The 22,615-nt window shown below is 40.9% G+C and overlaps 2 protein-coding genes across 3 annotated transcripts in view; one reads left to right on the plus strand and one right to left on the minus strand.

The window, feature by feature from the left end:
* The window catches only part of GPR146 (G protein-coupled receptor 146), a 39,853-nt gene extending 23,073 nt beyond the window's left edge, over positions 1–16,780 (minus strand). The window contains exon 1 of the mRNA XM_026054171.1: positions 16,722–16,780. The gene's annotated coding sequence lies outside the window, so the exon portion shown is untranslated. The remainder of the gene's footprint in view (positions 1–16,721) is intronic.
* CUNH7orf50 (chromosome unknown C7orf50 homolog) overlaps positions 1–22,615 on the plus strand; it is a 107,518-nt gene that overhangs the window by 61,325 nt on the left and 23,578 nt on the right. The window contains exon 1 of one of the 2 annotated variants that reach the window (XM_026054170.1): positions 17,074–17,125. The exons of the other annotated variant lie outside the window; for it this stretch is intronic. Within the exon in view, the coding sequence (XP_025909955.1) occupies positions 17,111–17,125 (15 nt within the window). The 5' untranslated portion in view covers positions 17,074–17,110. Of the gene's footprint in view, positions 1–17,073; positions 17,126–22,615 lie in introns of those variants that run through there. 2 annotated transcript variants of the gene reach the window in all.

Below are 22,615 nucleotides of genomic sequence, written 5' to 3' on the forward strand. Positions count from 1 at the left end.
TGCAATGTTGTAATAAAGAAACCATAGAACGATAAAGAGGAGCAACCGTGTAGCTAATGAAGGAGTTGATTCAATGGGTTGATTTCACCATGTCTTTCGGACCACGAAGTTGTAGGAGCCGCCAAGTGTTGTGTTGCCAACACAAAGCAAAGGAAAGCAGGAACCAGCCTCCCTTCCCCAGACAACATAACTGCAGATACCAAAGGGCTTTCGCTTCATTTAAACTGATCCATTGGGTAGGATAATAACGTGCACCAGAAACATGGAAGTTGTAAGTAAATCATTGTTACAAGTTGTCTTTCACCAAAGAAGAACTTCTGCCTTATTCTACCTATGTGAGTATTGATATTTCTGTAAGAAAAGTCTTTATCCTTACAGGTTAGAGTGTATTTTATAAACTGATCTAACAGTGTGAGAGCCAAAAGCTCCAGTCTTTGCTCTTTCTGGCAAGAGTCTCCAGAGGCTGAAGACTGCAGGACACCCAATGCATCATCGCTCTCTTCATGCCTTTTTTTTTATTCAACAAGCCTGAAATATTTTCTTTGATGTGTGGTTTCACAAACTTTTTTTTTTTTTTTTTTTTTTACAAGCAGCACGATTCTTATCACTAGATCAAACTTAGAATTCACTGCTTCCAACAATTGTCCAAAGTATCCTCGTGTTTACACAGTGTGACACTGGCATCCACATGGTGCTGGCAAAGTCCCCAAGCAGTAGGACTGGTTTGTGCTTCAGCTTTAAAAAAGATGCCAAGGAAAAGCACCAGGCCTGATTCCCGGGAAGCTGTGAATGGTCCCGCTGCTTGGCCATCACTGTTGGCTCACGAAATTTAGAAAACAAACTTTTTTTTAAATCTGTTATACATGAAATTGTTGATCCACAAGATATTCCATCAATGCTTACTGTATCAATAAAAATTATTTAAATGTTTTTGAATAAAGGACTGGAAAACAACAAGTTCAGAGCTCTTTTCTCTCCCAGGTTTCCCAAACTGAAGGGAAACTTAATCCATTTCTGTACCACCAGAGCCAAGTAGCCATCTCTAGCCACTTAAGTTATCAGCATAAGAAACATTTCTATCTCTGAAGGTCGTCGCTGCCTCTTTCTGCTACTGTGTCTTTGGTTGCCTTCAGTACTTGCATAGTCTTCCAGTGAATCAGAAGGCTGAACTGGTGTGTCTGAAAACTAACCTCGACCTGCAGCCTTAGTCACTTGGAATTTATGTGCAGCCTGATAAGACCTTTTGTAATTAGCTTGCCAGAGTATTTTGCAATGTGTTTAATTCCTGTTCTGTACGGTTGGGTGTAAATAAATCAGTAGCAATTACCTGACAGCAACTTTCTGCAAACGTTGAGTGGAGAAACTTAGTCCATAGTAGCATTCAGTCAAGGGAAGGGGGGTTGGCCAGAATACCAAAACCTTCCTCTTTTTTAATGCTCCCTTGGGACCCGTCACTTCCACACAAGCAACTGCCTGAACCGGCCAAGTGGCCTTGATTTAACACTGCTTTGTGAACACCACTTCTTCCAGCTGCAGGATGTCACAACCTCTGTTTCCTTAGCTTAGATTTCAAATCTGGACCCATATGATTCCGATAAACCGCAACTGCCTGCACTTTAACTTGATGTATTTGTTTTGAAAATACCACTGTTCACTTCAAGTTTCAGCTGCTAAACAAACAAAGTTGATCTATTTTTATTATCTATTCAGTTGATCTGAATATTTACCAGCATATGAAGAAAAAATACCTTCTGCTAAGCAAGCTGAAATAATACTTAACTCATCGATCCCAATGAAAATACTTCATTAGCATAAACTTACTAAATACAGAAGAATGGAATTTCATAAATAAAGATTGATATATTGTCCCTAACGTATAGAGTGAATGTGATGTGAAAACTCTCCCCAGAACAGTTAATTGCTATATGCTATTTCACAGATTCACAGAATATTTAAGGTTGGAAGGGACCTCTACAGATCATCTAGTCCAACCTTCCTGCTCAAGCAGGCACACCTAGAGCATGTAGCACAGGGTGGCATCCAGGCGGGTCTCCCTGGGCAGCCTGTTCCAATTTTCCAATTTCAATGAAGGACAGAGAGTTTGAGTTTGCAAAAACACTGCCCCAAGTTTTAGAATGCAGAACGTTGCCTGTAAATGGGATGGCTGTGGAGCTATCGACATTCAAAATCAGATTTTATGTGGGCTCCTGTTCTTTGTGCAAGGTTTCGGGTTTGACGTTGAGCTAACTGGGTTTCTAATGGTGCTTATGTTATGTTCTGGCTCTGTTCAGTCACCAGAAAATATTAGGTCTGACAAGGCTAACTTGATATGTCTCTCAATTAATATTTTTATGCTAGATTAGAGCTTGTATATAGATCTGGATAAATGATATGTTTGTAGTTACTCAGCCACTGTTTGCAACTGGCTCACGCTTGCTGCTGTTGCTACTGTATTGCAGCCATGTGTCTCTGCAGTGCAAAGATAAAATCAGCCCAAATATTAATGGTGGGTTCCAGTGCCTTAAAGTATCACTTGTTGCATTACAGAAATCTTTATATTCCTGATAGACAACTTTAATATGACACTTTGCTTTTCAATTCTGTGTTAACATGTACAATGTTTCTCAGTGCCTCTTAACTCCAGGTTCCTTTTTGGCAGCCTCCAGATTTTGGCATTCTGTCTCCAATTTAAAATTTATGTTCTTCTCAATTGAGTAGGAATTTTTTTAGTGGTAGTGCTATTTTGACTGTTTTCTTGAATTAGTGCACTGCAACCTGTTTAAAAAAATGATCTTGCAAAAACATAAAAAGATCTATTGACAAAACTGAGATACACCAGAAAAAAAGGAATATAAGCTGAGAGTACATGCGTGTCCATATGTGTATCATGTAAGTGAAGATATATTTACAGCTCTGATTTATAAAAATCTTTTACCATTAAGCTTTTAACCATAATGATTTAATTAAAATCTTTATTTTTACTTTCTGTAATTGCCAGTTTGTAGTGTAACTTTGTGAGTTTTATTATTTATTTACTCATAAATGCTCAGAGAAGCTAAATGGAAATCTTGAGGTCTGGGATACTTTCCCAAGTATAATTTAGGGCTGTTGGTCAATCAGCGCTCGGCTTCTGCAGTCTGAAACACAAGTAGCTACAGCAGCACCTGCCAGGACAGCATGTACAGAATGTTAAGTCTGGCAAATCTAAAATCTGATTTTTATTCAGATAGTGTGTGGACTGGGCAGTTGGAGGGTATTTACAGACGTGCTTCTGATTGTCAAGCCAACCTTGCCCAGTGGCACAGTGTTGAGGAAATCGTCCTCAGATCCCAAAAATGACATTACATGAAGCTTCAATTTTACTTGGTTGATTTAGGTAATTTTACTTGATTGGTTTGGTGGATGAAGGGCACAAGCTGAATTCCTCAGCACTGGTTACGTGACAGGCAGGGCCAGTTTCTGGTGCTTCACTGTGTATTCTTTTCTGACCATGCTTGTTGCAAATCACTTATGCACTGTAGGATTTAGCCCATCTCATTTTATATTCTTTATTTAATGCCCCAGCCCTGTAGGCTGATGTGAGTTTATTTACACAGCTGAGAGCTGAGTTAAATGGCAGGACATCCTGCTAGCCAAGCAGGTGCCTCCTGGCTTGCAGCTTGATGTGAAGACACCCGTTGTCTTGCAGGCATCTGGGCCAGGTGCCCATGGCCACCTCCTGACAAGTCACAACCGGGCCCTCTGCAGCACCTCCCGCAGCGGCACTGCCAGGTGGCCTCTGATTAGCTTCCCAGCTAATCTTTTATCAGGAGAGGGAGCAAGAGGAGTTTCCCCTGCTGGCAAATGGCATTCCCAGGGGTGAGGAGTGGTGCGGGGAGGCAGAAGAAGGCATGGTGAGTATTGCTGTGCCTGTGAATGGAGAGGGCTTGAACGTGTTGCTACAACAGAAGAGCGGGATTTTGCAATGAGGAGGAAGTGGTGTGGCTTGATATTGCAGCCTCAAAGTTTTCAGGGACCTGCCCATTTGTTTTGGCATAAACAGCTCTACTCTCAAGCTATGAACAGCCTGACAACTGGACACATACATCCCGGCTTGTGATCTTCAGGCTTCATTGCTACTCTTTGAAGTTTTAGCTTTATGTTTTAATGTTTTGTTTGGAGATCTAAAAGTTTAGGTTTATAATTCTGCCCTTCTAGCCATTTCCCTGCAGTTATCTTGCAGAATAAATACACTTTCATTCAGCTTTCCACAAAACAAGGAGGGGCTTCCTTTTCTTGGCTGTTGGTTTAATTTTGATCTCTGTGACGTTATACTTGGAGGTAAGGGTTTGTTTGGGGGAATACAAAGGAGGAAAAAATAAAAGGAGCTATTGAGCTCCTTGAAGGAGCTATTTTCTCTGTTTAGACACAACTGCCTGATTTTCAGTTCCTGAGTACAGGTACTGTTAAAGGCACCAACTTTAACAGCAACAGCTTAGGAGAGCGTGCTCAGGTGCTCTGGCAAAGCTTCCAAGCTGCTTGCAAAAAGGGGGATTTTTTTTGTGGAAAGTGTCCCATAATTTGGAAAACGATGCTTCAGACAAATTTATAAGGAATTTTGTTATGTGGATTACACCTTCCTAGGTTACTGTTTTTCACTTAATCTCCAGTAGGCTCAGTTTCCTTCTGTGTTTAAGGATCTTAGTGTCAATTATTTTATTACCATAGCTCCTTTTAGAGACCAAAACAATGGGACAATTATAGCAATACTGCACTGTGTTAGCCAGTACGCAATTTGGCGCATTTTAAATAATCTCCATTTGGGCATGCACAGGTTATTATATATGAATTAAGATACTAGAATATGTTGGTTCTCATATTTCGAACTTGTTTGTTTTTAAAGTGATGTACAGAATTGAGTGTAGGTCATAAATTTCTGTGGACGAAGCCAAGACTGATTAGAATTTGAATCTTAAGGAAGGAAATGGTCTTGGGTAATGCACTCCAGAGCAGAACAGCCCTTCTGTCAATACACAAGACAGTACTGTTCCCTTAAGCTTTGACTTCCTCTCCAATTACCACTTGTGCCTAGAAGATATGATGGTGATGCTTCCCGTTTGATAATACAGAATGTAATCCTCCTTGTAATTTATAAAATTTACTGATAAAAAAATGATCTTGATTATAAAACTGCTAGATAAGAGACTCCTAAAGTTGAATTATAGGTAGCTGTGCCTGATATTTGTTGATAAACGAAGGAGATAGTAGATTGAATTGGCCCAGTTCTGTCCCTTTAAATGACAGGAGACAGAGAGGTTTTCTTGTGACATGCTTTTCTCGTGATAGCATCTTGTGCATTGCACTCTTGGGGACACAAATGAGTACAAAGTGCTCAGTTTCATAAATGACTTATTTTGAGAACCAAACAAAATTACCGGAATCTGTGTTGGGTTTCATCTGAAGCCCTCCTCTGATGGCCTAATACTCCCAGGACACAGTGAGCTCATGCAAGGAGCCGTTCCAGGCAGCTCCTTCACCAGCGGGAACCCACGTGGGAAGAGGCTTCCCAAGGGATGGGGATCGGCCCGTGTCCTCCAGCCAGAGGGGAGCTTGGTGCGTGCCGAGTATTGATCTTCTCGCTACACTTACAGCAGAAGGTTGTCACCATCAACAAGGAGTCGTGTTCTGGGGTTATGGCATGAAAACTGTCGGTACTGCAGGGAGGGTATTATTAGAGTAGTACAAAAAAATAAAACTCCACAAGGGAATTAAAATTCTACCCTTATTTAGACGCTGCATGTGTATTTACAGGCACCCAATGCCCAAATATGGGCTCTGAACTTGGCTGTGTCTCTTGCTGGTTTCTGCGGGTTTATTACATTGGGCAGAACCAGGGACAACGTTTGGCTCTGTGGCATCGATCAACATGATTCATGTGATATTCACTTTTGGCAAGAAAAGAAAGATGTGAATTTGTTTGTTTAATCCTTTAAATGTTAGACTGGACCTTGCAGTTTATTGTCTATCTCTAAGATGTTTTGTTTAGAGTTTTCTCACAGCCTTTAAAAAGTCACAATCATGGCCCACTCCAAAGACTTAATGGTTTATGTACAGTCTTTTATGTAAATATCTTTAGATGTTTTTCTTTTTTTTCCCCTTTGATCACTTGTGTAATGTGCATTTGAAGTACATGTGTGTTATGTTGTTCCCTTTTGGTGTTGCATTAACTGCATCTGATTTTGCATTGAGAAGGACTGAATGCCAAATGTCCTTTTCATATGTGTGTATATAATATAACTTTAGTTTTTATCTTTCAGTCAGTCCATAAGAGTTGCTAGAATTTGGGGTTTGATTAAAGGAATGAAAATATAGTATCAAACCCAAAGAGCCCAAAACAAAAATGTATTTTTATACTTTCTGAAATTTTATACCATAAATCAGAGCAGAAGGAACAGAGCAGAAGGAAATATATTAAAGATATTTTCTAAATTTAAAGCTATTGTGTTGTTTTATAGTAACAGCACAGATAGACTCTGACTATTTTCAGTGACCGGAGTTCAGTAACGAGGAATATACAAGTTTATGGAGAAACTCCTCTTAATGAATCCTTTTCTGGGGGTTGCATCCAAAGATTTCGTCTCATTCCATCTCTGTTAGAGTGGAAAATTGCTAGTGTTTCCTCTCTTTTCCTAACTCCTCCACTGGGACAGTGTTTGATAAGCTGACTCCCAAGGGTGGAAGAGCCCTTCAGAGAGAGATACTCTCTGCAGAACGTCTGAATTCTTGAGCTTCATTTGTTACAGCTTTCAGACCCAGCACCATGGCAAGTTTAGTTCTGGTATCTGCATTAGATAAAGCATTTCAGCAATATTTCCTTTAAACAAAGCATTATCTGGTGATTCATTATTAAACATATAGATGGTTCTGCAGCTCTAAAGAGACTCATTTCTTTCTGGCTCCATGTGTTATCTCTAATCGGAAAATATGGAGGAAAATATGTGAACTGAGAAGTCTTCAGAAACAGCGTGGAACTAAAGAAGTTCTGACTTTATAGACAGTTTTATAGACTTCGGGGCTGGATGGGATTTTTGTTTTGCCTACAAGCTATATTTTTGTCTGCTGGCACACAGTTTTTTGTTCCTCACAACTATGAGGGATTTTTGTGTCACTCATCCAAGTTGTCAAAGCATTCAGAACTGAATTATCGTGACAGGTTGTTCCTGTGTGTGTTTTAATTTTTCCCATTTCTCTCGTGGAATAGACAGAAGAAAGGAGCACTGGTCCTGGGTGGTTGGAAAGAGATCTCCTTTTGTAGGAGGCAAAATTTCAATGGCCAAAAGTGATCTTGCTCACACTTTACACCAAAAGCTCCATAAAAAATAACATACTAACATCAAACCGTCTAGTTTTAAGATCCTCGGAGCTACTAAGAAGAGCAGCAGTGCTCTTGGTAAGAGACACCAAAAAGCCTTGGGCCGCATTATACACCAGGAGTAGGATTCCTGACACCAACCCTGGAGAACATATGACCCTTGGTGGTACCTGCCATGGGGCTGGAGAGTCGCTGCAAGTCAACACTGAGCAATTATCCCAAGAAGTTTTTAATTACTTTGCAGTAACTACCGCCCTTTAAAATGTATTACCTGTAATTCCACTTTCCATTTAATTAAGGGGTCCTTTGTGTTATGAAATGTGTGCTAATGAAGATATTTAAGCGTTGCTGTGGCTTACAGGCCTTATGCCACTGGCTGAAGTGTACAGGAAAGCACATAAATGGCATGACTGCTGCAAAAGGCCATGGGGGTTCATGCATGCCGCTTAGCTCTTATTTGTGATACTCTGAGGTATTTTACCACTTTTTTACCATTTTTTAAAAATCTGATCACAGAGGAAGTGCCACAAAAGCACTACGTAACTTTCCATCTTTGCAGAATTGTGGTGGATCTTGAGGCTTCCTATTTACAGCATGAGTTGCATGTAAAATTTTGCAGTTTGACCAAAACTCTTCTTGGACTTGGACTTCCTAATGTGTTGAAAGGATATGTTGCTGTATAACATACTGTACAGAACTTTTAACTGGCTTTATGTCCCTAACACATAAATGCACGTAACTGGCATCCCTCAGTGTAACTTTTACAGTATTTCTTAAATATAACAAACTGCAGTTTATATGCAATTCTAATCCTTTGTTTTTAAAGGAAAATGGACTTTTGGGGGACATGATTATAGAAACAGTTACTATTTGAAACTGTTTAATACCAGGCACATTAGGCCTAACTTGAATGAAATCAGAACATAAACCCTATGATTTTCTTATTTTAAAAAATATAAAAAGAAAATTAAGGTTTTTCTAAGGAGTAAAACATTTCAGAAGCCTTTATAGGCCTGCATGCACTTGCAAATTGATTGTAACTTTGAAATCTCCCCATGTGAGGTTTTAAGGTAGTGCATCTTACAAAAGATAGGTAAGTAAATGTGATTAAACAGTATGTTGGGGATTGATCTACTTTTCTTTGAATGGGTTTTTAAAAACATTTTTTCAATTGATAATTCCTTGTAATAGGAAACTGAACTACATTAGAAAGCTGCATTTTCCCTTTTACTAAATTTATAGGCTGAATAGTTTAGAAGGCTTTCCAAGTTAATAATTTATTTGGAGTTAAGAACTGTTCCACTCTTTCAATCACACTTTCAGTTTACTTTAAGATTATACATTTCACTACTTTGTCTTTTTCTGCCTGTCTTAGGTTTTGCATTGATATGAATGGTTTTACCATCAGAAGTTTATTGCTTTCACCTGAAAACTACAGTGACGTATATTACTGTTTGATTCAGAACTTAAAGAGCAGGAGCGTATACCTGAATTTTAACAGAGTTTCTGGTGTACCTGAGCTGCATGTCATTAACTGCACCATTAACTTCAACCTGTGTGGAAACACTGTAGATGTGAGCTTGGTCAAAATACATTTTTTTTTCTGTTCATAACATTTAAATAAGTATTTCCTAGTAGAATAGTAATGATAGTAACTTATGTATATAACTCCCTACTTGGGTCAAAGTCCAACTAGCTTTTTTTCAAAATATTTGACTATTGTGGTTATGTTTTTGTTTAGAAAGCCTGAGCTTTGGGCCACTCCTGTGAATGAAAGCTGCTGATTAACTTGAGCGACTGCAGCTGAGCTGCTGAGACCAAGGGGGCTGGAGCAGCTCTGGTGTGGAGCAGCTGGGGGGACTGGGCCTGGAGAGCCTGGGGCAGGCTCTGCAAGGAGCTCACAAGGAACATGGAGCCTGGCACCTTCCTGAGGTGCTCGGTGATGGATAGTGGCATAGAGGGAAGCCTTGGAGCTTGTTGTGTGGGAGCCTGTGGAACCTCTGGTCTTGGAAGTGGCAGTTTCCACCAGGACCAAGGCCAGTAGCCCACTCCAAGTTGGATCCGAGGTTGGAGTTGAGAGGCTGTTAGTTGATTCTTCGGTTTATACCAACTCCTGTCCCTTTTCTAATAACTATTTTTTTCCTTGACATGGAGGGAATGTCTTTTGCCATATCGGTTCTTACGACATGTGCATACTTTCCTCTTAAAGTCTTTTACACTGATTTGATATCAGTGATCTGTTGGGTAATTCTAGTTTAAGACTAGTAAAACTCCTAGGACCTTGTGAGCATAGCCTATATTTTGTGCTGTGGTATCTGAGAGGAGAGAGAAGAGCCCTTTGAAATAAATTCCTTCTCTTTCCAAATAGGTAACTAACTAAATGTATTGCAAATATTTGCCCAACTCCTCAAATATTGGTTTAGGTTTAGAAAACAAATTAACCTAGTGTTTGAAAAATCAGACATTTTGTACCTGCATACTTTTCTGTGTCATTATTTCTGTGTCAATGACAGTAAGTACTTTGACCAAAGTAACAGATCCTTCTTAGAAAATTTAGGTAGATGAACGTATTCTTGTGACTTCAAGTGTTACTGTTGCTTGCATTTGCATTAGAATAATGCATTTCTGTGTTTGTATTTTAGCCATTGCAATGTGGAAGGACTTGTCAAATTACCGCTTTCTAATGTTGGCAAGGTGGATTTTTATTTTTTTTTTCCTGAAGAAAATAAGATTGTGAAGAATAGTTATAGTTACAGTATTATGCTAGTCAGCCAGTGCTGGATGAAATCGTATGTTTATATGCAATATATAAATGACTTGGAAGTTGTAAGATGGATAAATTATAGATCAAAGTTAAACTACTAAGCCAACTTGTTTCTGCTTTGAGGGGGATTTGGTTGCGGTTTTCCTTGTTTTGTGGTTTTATTATTTGAAGGGATCTGAATAATCTCTTCAGGGATAACGCAACCAAGAGGCAACTCAAGGGGAAGGACAAAGGATGGCAACAGGGGTTGTCTGCTCTGTCTTAACTACTGTGACCAGATCTTGTCCTTTTTGTGTATACCCAAAATGAAGCAAAGTGGGAGTTTTGCTCAGTTTTAGCTTTTACACTTTAGTCTAACCAGCATCTTGCTGCTGCAGATACAAATTAGCATGACTACAAAACCTGACAGCTTCAGCTGAAATCTGTTTCCTTTGCTATTTGTTTCTGGATGTGTTTCATAGTGTTTTTTGTTTGGTTTTTTTTTTTGTGTTTTTTGGGTAGTCAGGAAGTCTGTGTATATGCTGTGCAGGTAAACACTGTTATTCAAGGAACAGCAGCTATAGCAGCCAGAAAGCATGATTTGAAGGGAGGAAATAATAGGAAAAACAGCTCATCTAGGAGGACTGAGAACAGAGGACTTACGTTTTATACTAATGTGTTATGTATTCCGAGAATGGGACACTTATAGCACATAGATAGCAAAACGATTTTTTAATTGTATATTAGTTATATTAAGCTTTTTTTGAAATTATTTGCATCTGCAAGGAAAAAAAGTCCAAAATATTAGTATAGGGAAAATATTTGGTTCACATTGTTACAGTTTTAGTGCAGATGCTGACCCTCTGTGTAAAAAGCAAATGCTTCTTTTGTGTTCCTGAAGGACTGACTGGTGCCTTGTTATACTTCCCCATTTTTATTATTCAAAACGTACAATGTTGTCGGTCTTGAGTAAAATCACAGGTCACGTTCCCAGTCATACACTTAAATACTGCATCATTTTTAACCCTCTGCCTGATTTGCAAACCTGGAGCTATTCTGAGGTGTTTTCCTGTCTTGGGCAGTGCTTTGTGGTTGTGTTTGCTCTTGGCTGTCCCTCTCTGAATGTCTCTACATTTAGAAAAGCAGCTCTTTCAGTCATGCTGTGCATGTGGGGAAAGGTTGTAGGCTCTCCACTTTCCTCCTGTGTTAACTTTCGTCTTTTGTTCTCTATCTTCTACTGTACTTTGTGGCATTTCATGTGGTTTAATGCGTCCTGCAGTCTTTTATTTTTCCTTTTTTCCTTTCTTCTTCTATTTTTTCCCTCCCTCCATGTACAACTGTATTCCCTTGGGCCCCCTGCTGCCCCACCATGTCTGTGTGTGCTCTTATCAGATACTCCTGCCCTTTGTACTTTCAGCTCCTATTCTGTTCCTGCCTACATATAAACATTGCTGTTTCTGACTTTCCTGAGTTTCTGGTTCCTTTTGACTGAAACGTTTCCTATTCCCTGCTGCCTCCTTTGTCCTACTCTTATTCCCTGACTGAACTCCCTGGAAATAGCATTTCTGGTTTTGGCAACACAATCAGGCTCTTGATGACTGATGTGCCATTGTGTTTAGCCTGATTTGGGGCACTCTGAAGTAAAATTGCATTTTCTGCCTTTGTGAAGGCAATTGATCATACAGAAAGTAGACAGTGATGATCCAAAGTCCCAAACTGTGCACATGGCACTCCTCAAGAGCACCAAATGCCGGAAGATCTGTGATAATATGAGGGTTGGCAAGCTGAAAGCCATCATCTCTGGGTACTTAGAAGGTAGGATTACATATACTCCTCTTGCATTTGTTTTAAGGAACAGTGTCTGAAGCCAAGGAGGCTGCCAAAAATGTGGTTCCACAAGCTGCAGTCACTTGCTCCCACCTTTGTATCACCTCTTTTTGCTGGCAGAAACATTCACAATGAATTGACTCTGGAAATGATTTGTTTCTGAAGTAGCCTTTTGGGGGATAGAAAGGTAATTTTAGCCCAAATGAGTTTGCAAGACTACACAAACACTTGTGCCAACCCGAAGAAGAGGTGGGAGAAAATGGAAACTGTGTCTTTTGGCAGCAGGATTGACCTATACTGGTTTAAATTGTTCATCAAAATATTACAAGAGATTTTTATTCACAAATAAAGATTTATTTAGAACCTGAGCAGAATGATTTGTTTGTGTTAGCTTTATCTAATTTAGAAGCATATTATTTGTACCATTGCAGTCACTCTGTGACTCCACATATAATAGAAATGATTAACTCAGGAAGTTAAGGAAATAATGTGGATGTTTTAGTGTAAGGCGGGAAGGGGAGAAATCAGAGCTCTGTGTAATGATATTAAGCTTTTAGGCATATAGACAGCTTAAATGGGCTCACAGCTGCTTAACATATGCCCTCTGCCTGAACTCATTTTTATCACTTGCTATCTGACTTCACTCCACTTACAAAAAGTTGATGTGATTGATACTTGGTTATACGCTATTTGTTAGAATGAGCTGCATCATTATGGTATGGATTCAAGAATATAGAAAAATCAAGCTGAAAGAACAAAAAAGGTATTTTTTGTCATCTTTGCATTTGTTAAGCTTACTTAAAGCAACTCCTTGTTTGCTGGAGTTGGTGGTTGCTGCCTTTCTAAGCAGCAGTTGCTGAGTGATGGAGAGTACATTTCTGCTCTTTTGTTTGGATTTCATTTGCAAAACCATTTAGAGTTATAAAGCTGTCAAACTAAGAACATCTACGTGCCTCGCAAGTGGGGGTTTGTGTAGCGCTGGTGGTTCCCTCTGTTTTACAGTCCATTTGAATTTTCCAGTTTATCGCATTCTTTGAGCTAGTCTTTCAAATATGACTATTCTTGTAAGCCATGTAGCCTCCTTTAAAGTAGGAAGAATCTTCAAGGTGGTTATGAAATTATGCCTGAGATTAGTCATTAGTTAAAAGAAGGTAGATGATCTCTTAACTGTAGTGTCCCACCCTTGCCAAACCTAGTCTATGAATCTATCAGTAGTAGAAGGCTCTGCTTACACTTTCAAGTGTGCTTAAACACTCGAAAATTAGCAGAAATGGCTGTAACTGGAATTGAATCATATGTATAAACACAAAAGAAAGGGCAGAATTGGTTATTATGTTGATTACAAGAGCTGAAAGAGAATAGCGGACCTATAAGAATTGAGATCCCTCACATAATGGAAAGCTCAGTATCTGCAAACCATTATGCAAACTTGGGGTTGGACTTGAGGACCCCTGAGGTCCCTTCCAACCTTCGGCATTCTATGATTCAAACGGCATTGCCTGCTGCACGGCGCTGGGTTTGCTGCATTCCCCTTCTGCAGATTCCCTTGGTGACTAAGCTCACCTTTACACCATGTGGAGTATCTGTGGTCTGGATCTGCTGTGATGCTGCACGTGGTTCATTGCTAGGCAGCTCTACAGGTTCTGCATGGAGGACCTGGAGTGTCCTCTCCATCTCTCTCTTCCTGCGGTGCTTTTCTTCCAGCAAGCACAAGCTGCAAGCTATCTGCAACCTATCTCCACTCTAGCTGTTATCCTATGTGGAGATATTGACTTTTCTTCGCTAAAAATTCAAACATTTACCTCTGACTGCATTTTCTATTGACCATCTTTAGTGCTCTTTACTGCATAACCCCATGTGCACTGAACAGGTTCTGCGGGACCCTCAGCTGGGCCCCCTTGTTGTCCCTTTCCAAATCCTTGCTTAAAACTCCTTTCTCATGAGGCCTGCAAAACGATGCGATAGCAAAACAGGTACGTGATGCACTTAATCCTCTTCTTGGTGGGCTGGCTTGTGCTTTCTTGCATTCCACACGTTATTCTGTCTATAATTATCCAGTATATATACTTAATTTGAAAATTATTTGGGTAACAGCTGTTTTCTGTTGTGTATATATTTGTTTTATCATTATAAAGTATACATTCATGTCTCCTGCATACTTTCATAGTAAAAATAATGAGTAATTACAAAATGCAAGGTATCTTGTTATGCACATATTCTATTCAAACTGTAAAATATTTCCTCTTTCAGGAACTTAACTGAATAATAGCCTACATGGCTCACAGATTAAAAGATAAAAATGTGATTTGCTTCCCCAACAAAGATATAAAATTTAATATAAAGTTTGAGTTGGAAAGTTTGAGTTGTAAATTCCTTTCACACAAATTAGTGTGTTTAGTTTATTTAAAAAAAAAAAATATCTTCCGTGTTGCAATGATATTCTTCAGTATGGTCTACTGAAATGCAAACAGATTTTATGGAGTATTTTTACTAAGCAGTCGACAGGTTTTAATTTTGGGTCTTAAATCATAATTGTTTTTCAATTTTCTGCTCTACCTCACAGGAGCATAATGAGGGTACACCTGATGCTGTAAAAAAACAGATGCCATTTTAGTGTTGCAGGACTATGTGATAAACCTGGAAATCCTATGAATTAGTATCATACATAGATAGTTGTCATGGAGCTTAAAAGAACAGAAGTCATGTAAGGCATTGCTATTTAAAAAAGATTTGGGGATGGCTTGCAGCTTAATTTCTGAGGCTGAAAATATGGATGTAATTTCCTTAAGAAACTTCTGGGAGACCTTTTCAAACTGAACAAGTAACATGCAAATTCTTGCTTCCTAGAAATCATTTTTAATGAGACAAAACTATTTGGACTTGATCATTTTGGTTGCATGAACAACAAATAGACCTAAAGGAAAGCTAGTTCATGTAATTTGTGCAAATTCATAGAAATAGTGTTCCATTACACCTCTCCTTAAGACAAAATCTCATGGAGGAAAAAAAAATGTTAGGTACCAGTGGGGCATTATAGACCTTGTTCCTTTTAACAGGTTCAGATTTTGCATGCAGCTGTTCAGAGGCTTCTTGCAAATAATGGACTTTTTCCCCATCACGAAACTTTAGATAGGTGAGATTAAAGCAAGGTATTGATGGCTTCCCACCTTGAAAAATTCTTCACCTGGTTTTCTGTGAAACCTTAACCTACTTCTCTTCTACCAAGACAAATTGCTATATGGACAGTCAGTATGACTTACGAAGTCTTGGCTATGGTGAGGTGTGATTTCACCATATGAAGTAGTAACCATATGAGATATGAATTAATAACCTGAAAGAGTGGGTCTACTTTAATACCTTTTGCAACTTGAACATGTCCTGCCTTTTGGTATGACTTCTGGAATATCTATTTGGTCAAAACTCTCCTTTAGAAGTGATACCTTTTTTATGTTGTGTGTTTTTTGGAAACTTGTTCTGTTAATAGTAAATATGGTTGAAACTCATTCCATTTAGCTTCTGAAAAGTGCATCACTCAACAAAAATATACTGTGTTCTGTTTTCTGTGATGTGCATTGCCTAAGTATTCATTTACAATTTCAGAAAATGAATGAGTTCTCCTCTGGAAAAGGATGAATTTCGCACTAAGAGCAGTGAAAAGTCATTTGTTGATTGCTTTGGAAGAGATGCTTGGTTTGGTGGTACAAACATGCAGGGGTTACTGAGACTCTTCTTGTTACCACAAGAGTCCTTCAAACCATATTAGTGCTTTGGTGGCTTGGAATAACAGGGCACAGCATCTGTGCCAGCTCACATGAAATGTCCCGTGGGGACCCAGAGAGGAGGTGGAGGCATTCAGTGCCTCCCTTGGCCATCAGCACCCAACGTGACCACCACAGAAGGGGCAACCAAGGTGGCTCTTGCCCAGCAGGTACCCAATTATGGTCTTTCCTAATGTATTGCTGCTGTTGCTGGAAAAGAGATGTGCATGACATCATTTTTGCCTGTCTTGCAAACAGTAGCATTTGATTCCACCCTTAAAGTTTCGTTAGAGGTTTTAAAGCTAGTTAAAAACTTGTTAAGGATTTTTTGATCAACAATTCACCTGTATCTTTGCCATTTTTAAGGGGATATCTGTTTAAACAACAGGGAAATGACAGAAAATGCAAGCTCCAAGTAACACTAAGTTGCTTGTTCTTCAGCAGTGTGCCAGAACTGCCCCTTGGCTGCAGTAACCAGTAATTGTAAAGTTCTTTCAAACAACATAATCAGATTTGTAAGTGTTGAGAATGAATGAGATTAGTGCATGTTGCGCACAAGTTGCTATAATTTATGGTATAAAGCAGCACACAGGGCTCAGGGCAAGTATGTAGTGTATGTGGCTGCTATGGTGATTAAAACACAAAAATAAAGCAGATAAATATGCACCATACTAGAAATTCATTACTGGCAGGCTTTCAGATCGCAGGCTGCTTCGGCTTGTGGTGTCAGGAGTGTTTCATAATCCCGCATAGCAAAAGGGACCTCCCGGGGCAGGGAACACGGAGTCTTTCTGGAGGGGAGGAGTTACATAATGGCCTGATTCTACCTTGTCTATAAGCAAAATAAAGACAAATAAAGGGCTTTAGGAATATTTTAGTGCCTTTAAGAGTAGTATCTGGACAGAATTTGGAAATGAAAAATCCTAAGGTTACCTTCCTTCAGAGTTAAGCAAGGAGGGACCAGGGCAGCCAGCGGAAACTCCAGCGGGCTGGTGCGTCTCCCGTATCCTGCTCCCGGTACGGCTCGGAGCACCGTACTCACCTCGCTCCTGCTCTGCTCCCGTGCTCCCTGCCCTTCCAGCCGCTTTCCCGGGTGGGTGATGCCACTTTCAGTCGTTCGCTTGCAATGTCAGCAGTGCCTGCGGGAGCCTCCCCAGCCAGGGGTGACAGTCCATCCCGGACAGGGGCTTTGGCAGCGCGCGCTCCCGCCGGTGCCCCCTTCCTGCCTTGTTTAACATTCCTCTGCTGTCACGTCCATCCCCCTCCCGCAGTGCGGAGCGATGCACTTGTCCGGTGCAGGCTTTTTTTCCAGGTGGGATTGAAATGGGGAAAAAAACAACCTGTGCGTTTCCTCGCCGAGAGAGTGAAGAGAGCAAAAGGACTCGAAGCGCTTGCAGCCTTTAAATCCCTGTGAGGATCTGCGGAGCGCCGATGCGGCTCGTCATGGTGATCTTCAGAGCCCAACTTTCCGGGGGGAGGGAGAAAGTGGAAAGCAAGGCGAGCCGGAGAGGAGCTTTCTCGCTTCCCCCACTGGGCCCCTTGCCGACTGTTTTTATTGATTTCACTCAGTGGAGGCTAGCGAGCTCGCCGGAGAAACACTGTGTAATGTGTTCTTTCCTGGCTCTCATTAGCGGAGCTCAATGCGGTGCGGTCACGCTGCCGAGCGCCTGGCAAGCTGCCTGCGTGCCGGGTCCCTCTCTGCGAGGCAGCGCGAGCGCCCGGCTCTGCCCCGGCTTTCCGAGCACCCCTGCTCTGCTCCCACCTCCTCGGAGCCCAAAACCCCTTTAAACTGGTTATTGGTGCCTCTCAGAGCTTGTCACTGGCTTTGGTGGCAATAAAGGGATGGATGCTGTGACACTAGGGCTTGTTTTACTCAGTGTCCCCTCTTGGGGAGGGGTTGCAGGGGCTGTGGATGCACTTGGATGCTCTGTTTTTCGTTGTGATTCTCGTCTTCTGTGAGTGCTTAATGTGGTTTAATTAAGGCCAAGAGCCTAAGTGAGATACTTCAACAAATATGTGAGCCCTCCTGGCAGGGTTGCAGCTGCAAGTGGAGCAAGGCTACGCTGCCTGTGACAGCGGTGGTGATGTTGTCATGAACCATCCTGCAGTGTTCAAGGCTGTGATACTGCTGGGGAGGACAAAAAGGTGTTAACTTGTGCTTTAGGACTTAATCTGTTAAAATATGTTTTTTGTAGGAAGAAATAATCTGCTAAGTGGGTCGTGACCAGCTAGTTTTCTGTAAATCCTGCTGTTCTGTGTACCTGTAATCACTTCTGTTTGGTTTGGTGAATTGTTCGATTTCTTCTTATTCAGCAGTTCCTCCTGACAGCGCTTTCCAAACTCTTCATTTCTGGACACAACTATGTGAGATGTGCAAGGATCATGTAGGTTTAAATCAAGTTCCAAGTTAATAAAGCTGCGCTCATCCTAAATTACAGTTGCAACTTTACGATGCTATCTGATCACTTGTACTGAAAAGATATTTTAGTTCTATGTGTAAGAGCATTGGTGGTTATTCGACTTTTCTTCTTTTTACCTTTATCCAGACCCTTGAAGAATCCTTTTTTTTGGAATCTGAAAGATATAAAAGCTTGTTCTTATTTAAATTTGGCTCCTTGCAGAACTTGTTTGAGGTTTTTCTGCCTTTTCAGAAACCTTTCCAAATCAACATAATATAATTTATTCCCAACGTTACTGTTGCCAGGAGTTGACAATATAAAAGCAGGTTAGTCTTATGAAATTTTAAAAATTATTTCTTTGTACGATATATAATTAGAGAACAAACCTGTATAATTCTACACTCCTTGATATAAGGAAGCATATTGCTACAAATGCTGCTTTTGATTTAGAATTTGCTTTCTGCATAATGACAAATCATATGCCCTCTCTGCTTATACTTTAGTTTATAAGGTGCTAGCTAATAGAAAATAGTTAATACTCAGTGAATAATATAGCTGTAACTGTAATGTAGTTAGTTCTTCATAGTTCTCAAAACTCAAACAGTAAATCACTTGTCAATTTTTCTTTTGTAAATCTTGCATCTAAGGATTTTCCAGCCTTTCTTCTTTGCATTTTTGAACTGTATTTATATATTTTTTTTTAAGCTGGCAGATGGCCAGTTATTTATCTGGGTTCATACATGTTGTGCAAGAAAGAAACAGAACATTTTGTATGCTAAAATAAGGGGGCAAAAGGCTACTTGTAAGCAAAATTCATTGTGTAGCTGGTTGGTAGCTTCTAGTTAGACCTTGGCCAGTGAACAAAGCCCTCTTTGATATTGCCCTATATTAAAAATAATGGAATAACATGAGCTTAATGAAGAAACAAAGCAATACAATGCTCCTACTATGAAAAATGTGGTCATCCATTTCCTCAGCTTTCTCTTTGGCATTCAAAAATTTGAAGCCTTCTTTATACATTTGTCACTCCTAATCATGTTAATTTATTCTTCTGAATTTCTGATGTTGCTTGTGCTGCTGTTCCACAGACTTCTGTTATTGTGCTGGTGGAAAGCTGTAGGAGTCCCCTGACTGTCAGAGGAGCTCAGTTCACTGGGAGTAGATTCAGTTCCCTCTTTCCCTGTGCTTTCCGGTTATTTTCCATTCTCCTTTGGGGACCCTGTTCCAACAGATTCTCTCTTCCAGCAGATTCTTTGCATTTAGTTTTATCTATCAGGGTAGATCAGCCTGGGTCACCCGGAGTTTGTCACGTTGCTCGCAGAGCTGCTTTGCGCTGCCGGTCGCAGCAGCGCGCGCAGCCCCGCGGCGCGGACGGGTGTCTTGTGGTTTTGTCTGTTTGCACTTAGTGCTGTGGGTCGGGAGGCAGCGCTGAGCCACCAGAGAGGCAGACGTTCAGCCCTGCATAGGCAAAGCCTCCCGGCAGACTTATAATATGTGAAAATAAGGTTCTTGGTGGCTGTTTTCAGCATTTCTGACCGTGTTCAACCTTTCAGTGTGCTGGCAAAAAACAGCTGGTGGTGCAAGTATAGGTTTTCTAAAAGGACTCGTAAGCAAGAAGGAGGAACAGAAGCCTTTGAGAGAGATACTAAATTCCACTCAGGTGTGAGGCAGCAGAGAAGCCTTGGTTAACTCTCAAACTGGAAACATTCAAAAATTGACTTACTAGTTTACTGAAATGCAACCAAATGAGTAGTATTTGTTTATCTTTGCCTCTCTTGCTGCACAAAAAGGGGTCTGATGTCTTCAGGAAATCCTGTCTGGGGTAAAATCTTCTACCTGTTCCAGGCTGCCTTGCAGCTACAGCTGTTTCTGTTCTGCCTTGCTGAGCAGGTCTGCTTCACCATGTTGGGTGCTCTGCTCCACTTGGAGGTGGCCGCCTTTTGGCGATGGGCAACCTCATTCCAAACCACTGCTTGTAAAAGGTTTCAAACTCGGACAATATTTCCAAGTTACCGATAATAAGAGAGCTTCAATTGGTGTGTAAAACTGCTGTAGCTCTAGCTATTGACTGTTTCGAGTCAGCTGTCTCAGGCTATTTGTGTGGTATTACTACACTTACATGAATTTAAAGACTGGCAGTGATGAAGGACACCCTATGGTCTGTCACAGCCTTTCACATACACATTGACCCAGGTTACCCTGAACTTTGGGAATTTGCTCAGGGTTGGGATGGCTCTGCTCACATCTCCTTACCCTTTGCAAACACGATGTGGATCTTTAATGACTAAATGCATTAAGGATTGGAGGGTCTTACTCAGCATCCAGTGGCAGCATCTGTCTTGGTACCTTTCAGGCCTTCTGGAAAGCTTCCAAGTGGAAGACTCCCACCTCCTTAATCACGGGAAGGAAAAAATAAAGCCCTGCTCTGAATGTCATTCATTCAAGTGTGCTGACCTGGCCTGACCTTGTTTAGATTGGGATCTAATGAGCTCGCAGCCCAAGGTGGCATGGTAGCAGGCTTTGCAAATAAGCAAATGTTGTAGGGGCTTTTCCTGCGTGCATGTGTTTTAAATTTATCACATCAATAAACAAGTGCATTGCGCGCTCAGGTATGGACTTTACAATGTTGTAGTTAGGAATAAATTGTAGCACTGCAAATTGTGGTGTCACTTTATAAATATAGAAGGGAACAATGTGCAATATTTATGACTGAAACAGTGAAGCCAAAGTTGTTTTTGAATCTAAATGCAGATGAGATAATACTAAAATGCTTAATCTGAATGACATGCAAATTTTGGGTACATTTGTCAGATAAAGAGCCATATTAATGGGGCAGGGAAAGTAAGATTGAAAACTAGTGCTGTTGATTTAAGGTAGGAGAGATGCATCAGTAGAGTATCATAATGGAGACCAAGTTAAAATAAATACTGCTAGGTGCTCTATTGCCTTGAAAGGCTTGGATTTGTTTTCTTTTGAGTCCTGGGCTGGGAGGGAAAGCAGTGTTGGGATTGTGTTTAAGTTATCGGTAAAGCTACTATCAGCTGCAGTGGATAGTGTACCCCCAAGTGCACATATTGTGTGGAAAACATAAATGTTGAGGCCTTCAGATTAAAAAAGTGGTTCAGCACAGGCTGGTACTAGACTAATGAAGCTGGCAGGTAGGGCTCCAAGTACAGCTGTAACTAGAAAAAAACAAACAAAAATCATTTGGGTTATAAAATTCCAGGCATTTTTGCAGCAATTATCCAGGCAGTTCCAAGCAGAAGTCTAGTAAACCCTATTTTTGTTGGACTGAATTACGGCGTGCACCATCCAACGGGTACCTTAAGCCATAAATCCTGACTCTGTGAATCCTGGAAGAGCTCCAGGCCCCACGGGGGAACAAAGCTCTGGTTTCCGAGGGCCGCGGCGCGGGAAGGGTTAGGCCAGCAACAAACATTGTCAGGGCTCGGTATTTATGGTGGGCCCTGCTCGTAGGGAGGCAGCAACTTGTTTTGTTTTTAGCAGAGCTGTGTCGGAGCGAGGGATAAAAAGCTTTTTGATAACGTGAGGAATGCGGAGGGGGCGGTAGGAGATAGGCCGTTACTGTACGGCCGCAGCGGCCGCGGCCTCGTTATCGGGCCGGCTCTAATGATGTGCGGTGGTCACTTTATTTGAAAGCTTCATGGCTCGCGGAAAAGTAAACAAATTCATTACATTATTTTTAAAAGAAGATTAAGCGTGGTGTGTTGTCTGTTGGACAGCTGCTGCGGTAATCTTTTACAAACACTTTATAAATGACCACCCTCGGTGTCTTCCTGGGCTTTACGTGGCTGCCTTGTTGTTTTAGTAAGTACCAGAGGGGCTCTTTGAAAGAAGAATGTTGTGTCCTGTGAAATAGTGACATACCTACCTTCACCCTAAATATTATTTCTTCCCAGCACGAGTTATAAAATGTCTTCTCTACAAATGCAACATGTGCTGCTTTTGTGTGTGTGTGCGCCCATGTTTGCGCATGAAGGCTGGCTTTTCTATAAAAATAAATATTTCAAACAAGAAAAGTACGTCATCTATGTTGTTCTGCTCTGGCTTACCCTAATGTCTGTTTTCTTGCCCTTTTTTGGTCTTTGAAAACAGGAGGTTGAAAAGAGGAGTCAGGAGTGAACTTAGATGCCAGAGTGAACATGAACTGGTGCTGAAGGAGGGTTTAGTCCTCGGCAGGTGATTTTGGCGATAAAGATTCCAGGCGGATGATGGCTGCTGTGACTGCCCTTGGTTGCACGTCAGCAGTGATAACGATAGTCACCACCGTGCCTGGGGTTTCCTTTCAGAGCACTTGGCAAACCCCGGCTGACATAACATGAAGGATTTGGCACTTCACAGAGATGTTGGCCAAAACCCCTTTTACAGAATGACGGGTCTGCCTGTGCAATTCAGGTTTCTGTTATGACTTCTCATAGCTGGAGAAGAGGGAGCAGAAAAGCTGCTGCTTTTCGTTTACCCTCCTGGGGGTCCCCATGCTCTGATGGAGATAATTTCACCTCACCTTGTTCTAAAT

Source organism: Nothoprocta perdicaria, unplaced genomic scaffold (genome assembly GCF_003342845.1).
Source record: "Nothoprocta perdicaria isolate Ctin4 unplaced genomic scaffold, notPer1 scaffold_12, whole genome shotgun sequence".
Classification (NCBI taxonomy): domain Eukaryota; kingdom Metazoa; phylum Chordata; class Aves; order Tinamiformes; family Tinamidae; genus Nothoprocta; species Nothoprocta perdicaria.